The sequence below is a fragment of the Hypomesus nipponensis genome, chromosome 23 (assembly GCF_054491055.1).
Source record: "Hypomesus nipponensis isolate SF chromosome 23, ASM5449105v1, whole genome shotgun sequence".
In the NCBI taxonomy this organism is placed as follows: Eukaryota; Metazoa; Chordata; class Actinopteri; order Osmeriformes; family Osmeridae; genus Hypomesus; species Hypomesus nipponensis.
In genome coordinates, this window is record NC_140383.1 from 19,433,957 (window position 1) to 19,447,957 (window position 14,001).

General features: G+C 39.1%; 1 protein-coding gene across 3 annotated transcripts; it reads left to right on the forward strand.

The window, feature by feature from the left end:
- Positions 1 to 4,407: 4,407 nt before the first annotated feature.
- shox (shox homeobox) lies at positions 4,408 to 13,623 on the forward strand. Of its 3 annotated transcripts, XM_084689238.1 has the most exons (6): positions 4,408 to 4,731; positions 6,139 to 6,347; positions 8,783 to 8,840; positions 9,129 to 9,238; positions 11,325 to 11,537; positions 11,890 to 13,623. In XM_084689238.1, exons 1-6 carry the CDS (start codon positions 4,482 to 4,484, stop codon positions 11,977 to 11,979), a joined length of 930 nt encoding a protein of 309 aa, XP_084545364.1. In that variant the 5' UTR covers positions 4,408 to 4,481; the 3' UTR covers positions 11,980 to 13,623. The 3 variants fall into 3 exon arrangements, with proteins under 3 accessions (XP_084545364.1, XP_084545362.1, XP_084545363.1); XM_084689236.1 differs by having other exon boundaries at positions 11,325 to 12,002; XM_084689237.1 differs by having other exon boundaries at positions 9,150 to 9,238; positions 11,325 to 12,002.
- The last annotated feature ends 378 nt before the right edge of the window (positions 13,624 to 14,001 follow it).

A 14,001-nucleotide genomic window follows, 5' to 3' on the forward strand; every position in this document is an offset into this window, starting at 1 on the left:
TGACACATGAGGATGGACACGTTGGAGTGCCTTGAGAAACAGCTTCATGATTACGGAGATTAAGTTGGGAACAGAGCAGTAGCAGAGTACTTAATGCAAACATATAAAAAAAAAGCCAGCAGGTCTCTATAGATGTCAAGTTTGAGGGAATCAGGTCTGTAATCTAAAAAGATTTGACTAAATTATGAGGCAAAAAATAAACAGACACGTGCGTGTGTGTGTGTGTGTGAAAAGACATTCAAAAACAGACATGAAAAAACACACTTCATGTGAGGAAACCAAGATTTACAGACTTCCTCATAGGGACTTCACACACACCTGTGTGTTGCACAGCTTAGGCCTGTTTTACACTTATTTGGCATAACAAGGACTTCTGTCAACCATTTTCTATGTGCACTAATGTTTACTAACTTTAAACGTATATTTATTGATTTGTTTTACTTTTCATAAAATGCTGTTACTTTCTTTATTTTGCATTATGTAAATTTTTTGTTGCCTGTCAGTGTAGTTGTAACAGTGTCATTTCCCTGTGTGGATCAATTAAGTAGTGGTCTACTTTCATCATACAAGCATTCTCCATTTCTGATTCAACCAGAGGGGGACTGCCTTGCCAATTTCCACTCATAAAAGTACCAATAAAATTATCAACAACAATACTGTTAGTGTTATTCCAATCACAATATTAAGCAGTGCCCTAGACCTACCAGGACAGGGCAGATACAAATAACACTGATCTTTATACCTCTGGATAAAAGTTGCACTGTCTACCAACACATTACTCCAAGCATGTGAGAAAACTAGAGCTCTGATTGGACATCAACAAAGCCACACCTCCCAGCTCAGGCCCAGGAGCAGAATACACTCAGCTCAGCCTGTCGATTGGCTAAAACATATCAGGGCCTTGTCGCAGAATGGCAGGTTTATTATCACCATATTGTCCCTGCATGTGTTAAATGCTCAGACACTGGCATCAGCATGTTTAAGGTGGTAGTTTGGATACAAAATCCTGTATGATATCCACAACAACAAATTAGACAGATGTTTTACAGTTTGTGCCAATTATTTCTGTTATTGCACCTGCTGCTCTTTAAGGTGATCAGCATGCTCATTCACTGAAATATCTGTTTAATCTTTTTAATAATTAACAGTAGTCCAAATGAAGTAGCCCATCATGCTTTAGTTTGACATTTTCATAATTCATTATTCAAATGATGCATGGTTAATGTATTAACGTTCAGCTAGAATTTGCATTGATTCTGAAGTAACATTACAAAGTATGAGGCCAACTGTGGGGCTCATGGCCTGCAAAGAGCCAAACTCTCCTTTACATTTGAACTGATTCGTGAAATAGTGGATTTAAGATATTCAAATGTTTCTCGAGATTGGAAGAGCTAATTCTAGAGTGAACATAAAACAACTGTCCACACGCTTTTCTAAGGCGCCATATCATAGGGTGATGGGAATGCCAAAATGGGGAGGAAGTCAGCCTGCTTTACTGTACTAAATGCAAAGGGATAATATGATATGCATCTTGTGGCCAACATGACAGGGAAATTACTTGAACTTCAGTTAACGCATTGGTATATGAATGGCAAATAAATGTTACAATGTAACAATTTCACGCTACACGCAAACAGAGAGCAATAGGCTATCGAATGTTAAATGGAAATTCGTTTTCACTGTTAATCTTAAAGGTTGCGCTGCATATTGCATGTTCAAATGATTGATTTGAAAGGGATACATAATTAAATTATATCGTAGCCTGTGATTTCATTGCAGTGATTTAATTACTCAAAATCATATGCAAAAAATATAAAAATAGAAAACAATATTGCTAGTGTTATTTTTATCATTCATCATTTTGAAGTTCACGATATTATTAGTAATGGTAGTAGTTTTTAAATTTAGATAAGGCTAATCTGTAAAATATTTTTAACATGTGGTAGACTTCATCAGAACGAAACGTCACAAATGAATTCAAACATCTGTATCGGTCATCACATTACGTTGGCTTTGCCGTAATGCAGAACTCGAGCTGAAAAAGCGCTACCCTGCACAGCAGGACCATAACCTTGCAGTGAGGGTGGGTTACAGATCACTGCTGGGTGACTGTACGTCTCACGCTGCCACCCTCTCCCTCTGGGAAGCTACAAAGTGTCAAAACAGAGGGAGGGAGAAGTAATAAAATAATTGGCACAAAAAGGGAAAAATAGGATTCATGGCCCTTTAAGAATGTTTCGCCACTAAACTATAGCGACAACCGCGCTACTGCCTAAAGATCTGTCTCGTGGAAGCGTGCTCACATACAAATACCCTTGAGGCTGTCGTTGAGCTCTTGTTGGGAACCTACAAGTCAACGGGCAACAGACGTGCAGTCAATGTGAAAAGCTCAGTCATTGCCACCAATTTGGAAAAAAAACATTAATTTTAAGATCATGCTGATGTAGGCCTAATGAACAAAAATATTCTGTATGGAAGTCAACGTCCTACACATTCCCCAAAAGGTCAAGCTACATATACCTATCACACGCTATAGCCATTTTTTGATATGCATTAATATTGGCCTACATAACGCACTGCAAATTAACAAAGTGTAATACAAATAACGTTATAAACATCGAAATATCTCAAATAGGCCATTTCATCCAAGCACTTTTCCTATGCAGGGTTTATTGTGTCCTAGTCAGACTGCATTCAGAAGCATATCCAAATGTAATTTTATCAGTCGAGATTGTTTTTGAGTGTAATAAAATAAAAGACTCCCATAGAATGCCTTATTGCGTGAAGTTCATAATCCGACACAAAGGCTATAAGTTAACGGCAGCCAAGATGGATGCATTTCATTATTGACCACACACATGCGTCTCTACAAGTTATTCTGCAAGGATACTTATTATCGAGGCTAGAGATTTAGAGCACAGATTGGCGTCTCAAAGAGGATTTACGTCCATTAACAACAAAAGGCGCAGCTCGTGGCACAAGGGAGAGACCTCAGCCCAGCGCATCAGCCGATGTGATCTGAAGCCGGTTTGTGATAAATGGGGAGATATCAAAACACGTCATTAGAAAGCAGAGCTTTACTGAACGCTTTCACACTGCCAGGGCGCTCAGGGTAGCATACCCAGGGGACAGCTCTCTTCTCTCGGCCTTTTGTGTTGCTGTGCTCGTCCACGAGTTAGATAATGTTAAACCATTATGATATACTCAGCTTGTGTTTCCATAAAAATCTTATAAACCAGGGATTTTATTTTCAAGAGATGATTATCTAGATCAGTTGTCGGATGCAACTCAACATCAACAATGGAATCTACATTAAATAAAATACATCCTCCCAAATATGTGATTGTCATATAACATCTAATTTGTCAATAAAATTACATTTTCAATTAACTGCGCCCTGAATCGAGTCTGATTATGTAGACAATAATTGATTTTATCATCACAATATTAATGCAACTGGCATTTCAGAATTTGTATAACAGCACTAAATTTCTCAAACAAGCTATTCACACTGGAGATTACATAAAATGGTGCTCACTGGGATGGAATGCAGTAAAATATTTACCTTGGTTTAATCAAAGAGTTCTGCTGTTTAAAATAATAATGTAGGCCTGTTAAAACAAAAACGAGCATATGCTGTGGACAGACATTATTATTGCCTACATTATGGTAAAATGTATATTTATAGACTATAAAGGCTAAATGTATACAAACATTTTTTGATCTTAAACTATCAATCCTATTTCAACCTGTCTATAAAGTGTAATCTTCCAATCAACCAAAGCCTACTTATAAAAAGAATAATAAAATAATAAAAAAATATATAATTATAGCCAAATTGTTTTAATATGTAGCCTGAGCTATGTAATTAAAACAAAACTTCAGGCCTACAATTTGAGGTAGACTAACTGTCCTGTGTTTTCCACTGAAACTTGGCCATCTAAACGACTCATGGCAATGTCTGTTGTTGGTGTAGCCTATAGTTCACCTGATAGGCTAGGTGCTTTCCATTTCCACTTGTTAACCCCCCCCCCCCCCCCCCAATTTTTTTTTTTTGCAGGGGCAAACACAGTCTCTCCGTAGGACTATTCATAAGTCATAATCATGTTAATGAAATTAGCACCAAGTTAATTAAACATAAGCTATAGATCTCACACACATTTAACCGTAAGGCAACGGCGTTTTAATGACCCGTAATTTAATTAACCGCCTCCGTCGCAACATTGATTTTTGGAAAAGCTGCTGAAAGTTGAATTCAGAAAAGTCGAGCCACCCGTAATTGCTCAAGACACAGAGATGGGGGCTGGGCTGAGGTGGCTGTGTATAAATAGTCTGCTCTCAAATACTCACTCATAACAGCTAGAGTGATCTCACCTCCTCTCCACCCCTCTATCGCTGCAATCACGACCGAACGCGAAGAGCAATACAGTGTAACGGTATAGCTAATTTATAGTGGATTTCCGATATCAGGACCACTAACCATGGAAGAACTTACGGCGTTCGTTTCTAAATCCTTTGACCAAAAAACGAAGGAGAGCAGTAAGGAGAGTATCACGTACAGGGAAGTTTTGGAGAGTGGCTTGGCACGGGCAAGGGAGCTCGGAAACTCGGAGACCAATCTACAGGACATAACGGAAAGCAGCAACCACTGTCCGGTTCATCTATTCAAGGAACATGTAGAATTAGAAAAGGAAAAATTAAAGGACTTTAACGTTTCAAGGTCTTCAGAAGGTGGGTTTTGGAATGAATGTTCGAGTCTGTCGACGTGAATGTACGAGATTCATGCATTTCGCAGCTTAGCCATCGACCCCTTAATGTTTACCTTGACAATAGCCTATGTATAGCCGTTTACAAAAAAAATCTAAATAAGATAACCGTTGTTTTGGGTCCATTGAAGTATTGGTTATAGGCTGCGTTGTTAATAATTTAGTATGTGACATGTTTGGGAAAATGCATTCTATTGTCAGGATGCCAACAATGTTTTTCAACGCAGCTGTTGATCATTGCTGGTCATTTCGAAACAAATCATAATGAAAGAACATTATGGCCCATTCGATCGATGTTGCACCGTGCTAATAAATAGGATAAGATGACGATACTTTCATCTCTGTGTCACCCTAAAGAATAGCATAGCCTACTAGACATTTAGTCCTGTTTGGCTGCGGTTCAACTTTGAAACAACTGTAGGCTACAACATTAGTGTTCTTACACCCTTAGGCAACATTTTGATTTTCATAAAACATGAACATTTATTGGTTAAAGAAATTAAACATCAATACCTAAATATAGGCTCATCTCTCAAATAGACCTATAAAAAGACTAGTGTTAATTGTCTACGTAGGCCATAAGCTAATGTTTGATAGGCCTTCCAATAATGAAGTAGCTATTATATAATACAACACAGTAATCACAGTAATCCTCAACAAAAAATATCAATATTTATTTGTGATCTGAATACCCAGACAGAAAAATCTATGCAACAAGAACGTGGGCTTTCACATACAGTCTATTATTCTAAACATTCTGAACGTGTTTAGCACACACGGAATATTATTGTTAAAGTCTGTAAACGTTTCTAAACCACTATTTAGGCCATCCTAAACTGTTAAAACCTCGATATGATTTTTTGGCTAACATTAGGCTGCCTTCGATATTATTATCTATGAATTGTGTTCAAACAAAGGTAAAATGCACAACATTTTCAGCAACTATTCAATTAAACCTTCTATCGCCTATTTGTATTTATAAATTGAGAAACCAGCAGTGGACTTAATTACGAGATAGTCGACATGAGATTGACTAGGTAATGGAATAATAGGCTTTACTTTGTTGCAGTAAAATGTTGCTTATGATGTCTAAGTGAACAGTCCAATTTATCAACCAAAAGGCTCTCGGTAAAACAGAATCGAACCTGAATGCCGCAGTCATTCTTAAAACAGGACAAGTTATTCCAAACTAATGCTGTTCAAAATACTTTCCTTGTTATATTCTTTTTACATGTAGGGCTATTTATTATAGGCTAATTGTTTTGTGTGTGTGTGCAAAATGTAGTGCAGACTAGGCAATATGTATAATGCTTTCATACAAAAATCACGAGTGTGCCTTTTACTAGAAATTAACTAGTTGAATTTTACACAGGGATCTACGAATGTAAGGACAAAAAGGAGGACGTAAAGTCGGAGGACGAGGACGCGCAGAGCAAGCTGAAGCAACGGCGGAGCAGAACCAACTTCACCCTGGAGCAGCTCAACGAGCTGGAGCGGCTTTTCGACGAGACCCACTACCCGGACGCCTTCATGCGCGAGGAGTTGAGCCAAAGGCTGGGGCTGTCAGAGGCCAGAGTGCAGGTGAGCGTCGTTTCAAAAATTATACTGTGAAGGCCAAAAACAGCATGGGTAGACCTAAAGGTTATTGGATGTAAAACATCGACATCCAACGTGGACACATGTCCAGTCATGTGCCCAAAATAACAGGCCTATGGAATACCTACAATATTTAGGCTTATCATTAGCCCGCGCAATAATTTATGGCCTTGTTGAGTTCCACACTCTGCAGACGTGTTGAGCTGTCTTTAATGATGCAATCAAACAAATAATGCAATATGCAGAACACATAAACTATTAAGACTCCAGAAGCAACACTGCTTTACTTAACGACTGTATTTTACTAGATTGGTAGTCGGCTAATAGCTAGCAGACTCAATTAGTTCAGCCTCTTATTATTGTTGATATGATTTTTTTAAATTTTCCCAAATAACTGATTTTAGTAAGAATACCACTACAGGCTAGGCTTGTATATTTTTTAGGCTGAGAGGCAACGTAGCCTAATAACAATATAATATCAACCAGCTTAGTACTAGACCTACTACTAACAACTCCTAACTAATATAAACAAATAAAAAAAGGCGAATTAATAATTTAGATTTTAGTCAAAACCGCACACAAATCGTCTACAATATGCGTTTTTAACAATGGTGTCTATCCATCTCTCAAAAGTTAGTTGTGCCTGTGAAATATCTTACCACATCATTAAAACTAATAAAGAGATGAGACGTCTGCTGCAGGGGACACTCTCTTATGTCAGTCACCTCATTTACCCCCGCATTCTCTTTGTAATATTTGCCATGGGATGATAGACTGTTCCCATAAAAAAGGATTAGATATAATGTAATTATGGCTCAACTCTGTCGGTGGTACTGCATGTTCAGCAATCAAATATATGTTAGAGGTCTTCAACGTGGGTCAGTTTGCAGAGGGACACTATCTAAAAAATCATCTGATCTGGATGAAACTAAATTGCAATGTTCATCTGTTTTAAGTCTAAGCATGTGTAGGCTGCAGACGGAAATGCGTCAGCTGTAGGCTATTATCTTCGCGTAGGCCCTATCTAGTATAAGATAGTCCACAACAACTTGATGGAATTTGCCGTGTTGTCAAAGAGCACTGAGCTGAGGCCACGTTGCTGTAGAACGGCTGAGGGACAGATTTTCGATCTCAACCCCAATCTATCGTAAGTAAATTGTCAGACATGTGCTAGATAGCGGGTATTAACCTGCACTTACTCGCCTGAACAGAAGCCCCGCTCCGCACAGCTGTCAAGAATCTAATTGAAAGTTATGAGAGCTTGGTGAGGAGCAGGCAGTAACCCGATTAGGACTAATATCTTTGGGTTTCTGGTGCACAGCTAAATTAAATGTCATTATTCACTGTCTCTAATAAAAATCAAAAGGAAATTAGATTAGGGTATTTGTGAAGCGCATCATTGAGTGGTCCTTAATGAAGAAATAACTGTCTGAACCAGTGTAGTTCACTTTGCTTAGCATACTGCCGTGTAATTGGAATTGATCCCAAGCTGTAAAACGTTTGATTTATTTGTAGTTTTTGTGTCAATACAGACCTCTGAGACAACACCAATGGTTCTCAATGAAGGCTTTTATTTCTGACTGTTGTTCCAGTTATAGTTACAAAGATAACAAAACATGCACACATGATAACAAAAGCAATAGCCTACACATTCTAATAATGACAAAAACCCACCAACACCCAATCATAACGGTAACACCTAATAATAATTATCATAACAATGACAACAATAATAACATAATTTTGAAAAATTATAGTAGGCCTGAAACAAATAGGCTTATATTATCGTTCGTTGTCCTTTCTAAAATAAGTAAAAATTGCATTTGAATCCTAGCTTCCATTACCACTTATTGAAGTCCACTAATCATCTGTGGTCAGCGCATATGCCAATAAAGCCTGCTTTATCGACAACCTTTTTATTGCAGCCCCATCAACACATCCTCAACGATCCACGCACTTAAAATGGTTGCGGCACCTTGAGTCATTTGACTGCGCCCTTTGTGGTCCGTGGACTTGCTAATTCCTAACTGTAAATAGTAGTCATTGAAGGGTCGGAGGGGAAATAATATGATGATAATCATAGCAGGGTCGAGTGGGGCTGGGGGAGGGGGGGGGGGGGGGGGGGCGTAGAAGATAATGATATTCGGAAGGGAAATTAGGTTGATGATGATTAACAACAAGAGACGACATAGCCTCTGCAAACTACACGGAGCTTGGATGACTGCACGAATTAGATCGTCTACTGACCCTTTCACCTTGTAGGCTAGATTTTGGGTGACACACAAAATAAAGAATCAGGGCGGCATTGTTAATATACTGCTAGCATAGTATATGTAAACTAAGTATACTAAAAGCAGTCTATTTTAATTGGTGAAAATATGAACGCCATGATAATGACTAATTTAATGTTTTACCTACAGGTTTGGTTTCAGAACAGAAGGGCAAAATGTCGAAAACAAGAAAACCAGATGCACAAAGGTAAACATTATTATGATTATGATTTTGATTAATATTGTAATTTCGCTGAAGTAGTGGCATTAACTAGCTTACACATCGTTGATCAATCGCAATAAATAGAGAGGCCTATGTATATTTGGTTCGAGGTTGTGGAGGCTTCCATTTTGGTTTATCCACGGCTGTACATTACCTTAAATAATGAAGCAATACATAAAAATATTTAATATCAGATTTCAAGCATCGTTGTTTCCTACTTTGAACAAACTGTTCCAACGCCCTATCTCACCCTGCTGTCTCGCTGTCTGACAGACATCTCTCCATTCTCCGCAGGTGTCATCCTGGGCACCGCCAGTCACCTAGACGCTTGCAGAGTAGCTCCGTACGTCAACATGGGGGCCCTGAGAATGCCTTTCCAACAGGTAAGCAATTGTTTTCATTACCACCAAAATTGCGTAAATTACAGAATGGAATTTTATAACATAAACATTTAAACCATGTATATTTATATTCCAACTAAAGTTCGATCAATCACGCTTTCATAATCATCCATGCATCCATTTCGAAGTAGCCTGGTATTATTATTAACTTGCCCTGCTAAATGAAATAAATTATGTTAATTTCGTTAATTCCTCACAAATGTTCAGTATAGTTTCCAGCCATAAAATAATTCTCAACAGCACTAGATTTTGTGAAACACCAAGACTTTTGTCATGTTTTAAACGTTAAACAAAATACAACTATATTCCTTGGTTTTCTCTCAGTGTAACTTGGGTTGAAATGCAATAATCTGTACTGTAGCAGAATGGCGGACAAAGCCTTATCCATTGACTTTAACAGTATGATGGGTGGTGTGTTACAAGGACCAACTGGACTTTAACACCCAGAGTCCAACCCTCTCACCTTTTTTGGTATATTTTTCTGTTGAGAGGTGAGCAGGAGAAGTGAGCAAGTAGGGGGCAAGGACGGACGTGTGATCTGGTGGTGTGTGCTTCTGCATCCTGGTCATTGCGGTTTTCAGTGAAGAGTACAGGTCCAATTAAGCCGACAGAGTGCTAGGCACATAAAAGAGATGATGAAAGCAGAGGAATTGAGAAGGCTCTGATGGATATTGGCACTGAGTTACACTGACAGGGGTGGAGGCATAAAGCCTGCATACTGAGTGGCCTCTTCTATGCAGGACTGAGGCACAGCTTCTAGGATGGACACACACACTTCGTAGTACTCTGGCAGACAGGGCTAGTGGGTGAATCTGAACATGCGTGCATGCATTCATATAAGCATGTCAGCACTCAGACGTACAAACGTTGTACAAACGCAAGCATACATATGAACTCAATGACCAAAGCGCATGCATGAGCACATACACAAAGACACGTTTACCATTTATCCAACCCATACATACGATTACACACGCCATACACACAGACATTGCATGCAAACACGCTTAACACAAGGCACATGAGGAGACAAAGCTAAAGCTATGTCCTTTGGCCTGTTATAAATGGCGTACTGTATGTTTAATAGTCCAGACTTGTTTGGAGCCCTCCAGTGTTTTAGTGGCCGTGACAGTTTGTGACTATAGCATAGTATAGAGACTGGTGTGAGGCTCTTTGCGTTTTCACGTAGAAAACTATGTTTGCTGCTTCAGAGACAGCGTGTTTTTAACATGCTGAGGGAGTAGAGACTGGTGGTGCGATGAGAAGTCTTCCACCACCAAATTAATTCAATGTGTAAGTTAAGCAACAATTATTTGACGTGTTTAGCATGAGTTTGACTATTTTGAATCTGAGAAAAGTTCAAATTGGTTGAAACAGTTAGCCCTCCATTACTCTGGTCATGAATGGACTTAGTATTATTTTGTATGGATGAGAAAGCATGAAGCTCTCCACTTCTCTGGGTGCTTTCTTTGGTATTTGAAGCACATGAGGAATGGCAAGAGCCTACACTAGTCTGAAGAAAAAGGATGGCGAATTTTCACCTACTTCTTAAAAAATAATTGCCAAGAATTTGCACACTGATGCTCCATACGATTTTCCCCCCTTTACTCGGGAATATGTCAGGATAAATATTTATAACTCTAAATACGTGAATATTTTTGGTGCAAAATAGTTTATTTATGCAATTGAATACATAATTAGGATAACAAGCTGGTGCATATTTCCAAGGGTATAAAGAAGGGCTCAGATTGAATTAAACTAATCTGTTCAGTGTCCTAGAAACACTTTGATACTGGACTAGTAAATTGGATGTGGTGTCTGACTGCAATGTATGATTCATTCACTTTTAGAATAGCTGACATGCAGAAAGGGGCTCCAGCTCAAAGTGCAGCTCTGACTATTTTCTTACAAAACAAAGTGTAAGCAACAGCTTTGAGAGGGGGAGACTTGAGGGGGAATTTAGTGTCAGACTATGAAACCTAAATCCTAAGTTCTCCTCCCACACACGCACACTAGCAAAAGGGCAGCGACTCACTAACCCTGGGTTTGTATTTGGCTGTCCCTGCAGGTACAGGCCCAGCTCCAGTTAGAAGGTGTTGCTCACTCCCACCCCCACCTGCACCCACACCTGGCGGCACATGCCCCCTACCTGATGTTCCCGCCCCCTCCCTTTGGACTACCAATCGCTTCGTTGGCGGACTCAGCCTCTGCTGCGGCGGCTGTGGCGGCAGCTGCCAAAAGCAACAGCAAGAACTCCAGCATCGCCGACCTGCGACTCAAGGCAAGAAAACACGCTGAGGCTCTGGGACTCTGACCCCACGGGGCCACCCCTCCGTTCGCCCGACGCCCATAATCGCTTCTCACACAAGACTGAGCCTGTGAAAGGGCCATGACACGCACAGCTAAAACTAAACTAAACAAAAAAACACTGAGGGGATTGAAAGAGAGAAACACAGTGAAAGAGAGAGTTTGAGAGAAAGAGAGATAGAAAGAATGGGGGAAACAGGAGGAGGAGTAACAAAAAAAAGGAGAGAGAGCGGGAAATTGTCACAAAACCAGCTGCCAAAACAAGCCACTTGTAGTGAAAGGTAATTAAATACAAATGAAATCACCTTTTACTTTTCGCCCAACAGGCAGGACTTCTGCGGGGCCAGTGGCTCAGTCCACTCCAGGCACAGATCTCAGCCCCTGGACCGTACAAACACATGTGGATGTCTGTCTGAAGGCCAGACCAGGCCAGCCAGTCAGACCCGAAGAGGCTTTAACAAAGCTAGCTGGCTAAGCAGACGGCAGGGCCATGTTGACATTGCAAACTCTTGACTGTGGAACAGACACAGACAACCAAGCGACATCGGAACTGCTCTGACTTTACACACGTAAAAAAAAAGAGAAAAAAAAATGAAAAGACATGATCTTGTTTGCCTCCAACCACTGTGTTCCCTGCCGCCGCCTAGTGCATGAGTCCTATTGGAGGATGGTAGACCTGTATGGGCCTGGCCTCTGTCTGTTTTATCTCTGCCATCTAGCCCCCACAACATCTTCATCTCCCAGGCCAAAGGTCACTGGCCTCTCTTAGGTTTCAATTTCCTCAAGCTGTGGACCAAAAGAAAAGAACACCAATCCCATCTTCTTTGAGAAGGAGAGAACAAATCTATTGCTGGGCATGTGTCAGTGAGACAGTTTTCTTTCCTTAAACCTTAATTTGTGCTCTCTCTTATATTTCTTTCTCTCTTTCTTATTTCTTTCTGCTTATTGTGATTTGTCCTGGGTTTAGAAGTGAAAATAGCCTTTGCACTTCAGGTCTTGTATGTGGGTGTTTAATAACGCCCCTGCAAGCAAATACTACTTTATTAAATGAGGGGGGATTTGATATCATCACGACATTGAAAAGAGACAGTCATAAGATGTTTCGTGAAAAAAGGGTATGGCTGCATTTTTGTAATTTTGAAAATATGGAGAAAGCATCAGTTAAACTGAAATGCAAATGTGTGCAGATTAAGTGCAATACTGTAAATATTAAAAGTAAACACATAGCAGTTAATCCTCCACGATATGGAATCCCGACAATTTTCAGTCATTTTTGACGTGCTGATATTGTTGGTGTCAACTCTCTTTGCCAAACAGAACAGTTTTTCTAAAGCAGTGTATATTATATTATGTTGTTACTTCATCCACAATAATGTGCCATAACACTTAGAAACTCCATTGTATTCAAACATAGTTCTGTACAAACCAGGAAATGACAATTAGTTGTGGAGGTAGACATATTATTGATATAGCAGAAATATACAGCTGATTTTCTAGAATAGTGCATGTTGTTTTTACAAAGAGCACATTTAACAACAAAGCGTCTTTATGTATTTAAAATTATTCAGACGAACTTCCAGAAATTATCCAGCAGATTAATAATTATATGAAATATTTGGAATGTCAAAAACATGATTTATTGTTTGTGGAAAGGCCATTTGATACAACTGTCTCAGCGTGTATGTGAATCTGTGAATCCTAGTCACGTCTACCTTCAACAATGGATTGCCATTTTCTGTGGTCATAAATTTCAATTTATAGTTGTTTAGCGATGTTTCCATTTTAAATTAAACAAATGGGTGCTTTTATTTATTATTTTGTCTGAAAGTTTATGAAAGGTGAAATAGTTACACGTGTACATTTTACATGGCTTTGCATTTATTTTTATATGTTTTATAAATGTTACATGAGAGGTGTGGATGTAGTGCATTGTTTGCCTAAATGTAGCGTGTCCGAGTTTACAAACATTTCAGGGATGGTTGAATTTATCAAAGCTCCATGGAAGTTGTACCATCAAAATTACTATCATTTCAAATGCAAGCATGCCTAAACATGATTCACCATACAGTTGTGTTTTTTCTCTTTTGATTCACAAAATATGAATGTACATCTTGTACAAGTAAACTATCAATAAAGTTATAAATATTTGTACTGAAGCTATCATAATTCACACACATTTCATGCAACAATGTTATTTTAGAGCTATGACTATAATGCCCAATTGAACAGGCTTGGAGAACCATTTTCTTCTCTTAATGATTCTTTATGACCTCTTTACGATAAACTTGGATCCAATCATTGCAGGGTACATAAAGACCATCAGCAAACAGTTTATACATAAAGCTATGGCATGAATAGTCCTGTAAAATGATCTGCATCCTGACCTTCAGAACACAGGCTGTAGGAGTCGATGTGTGATCTGGCAGTATCATGACAGG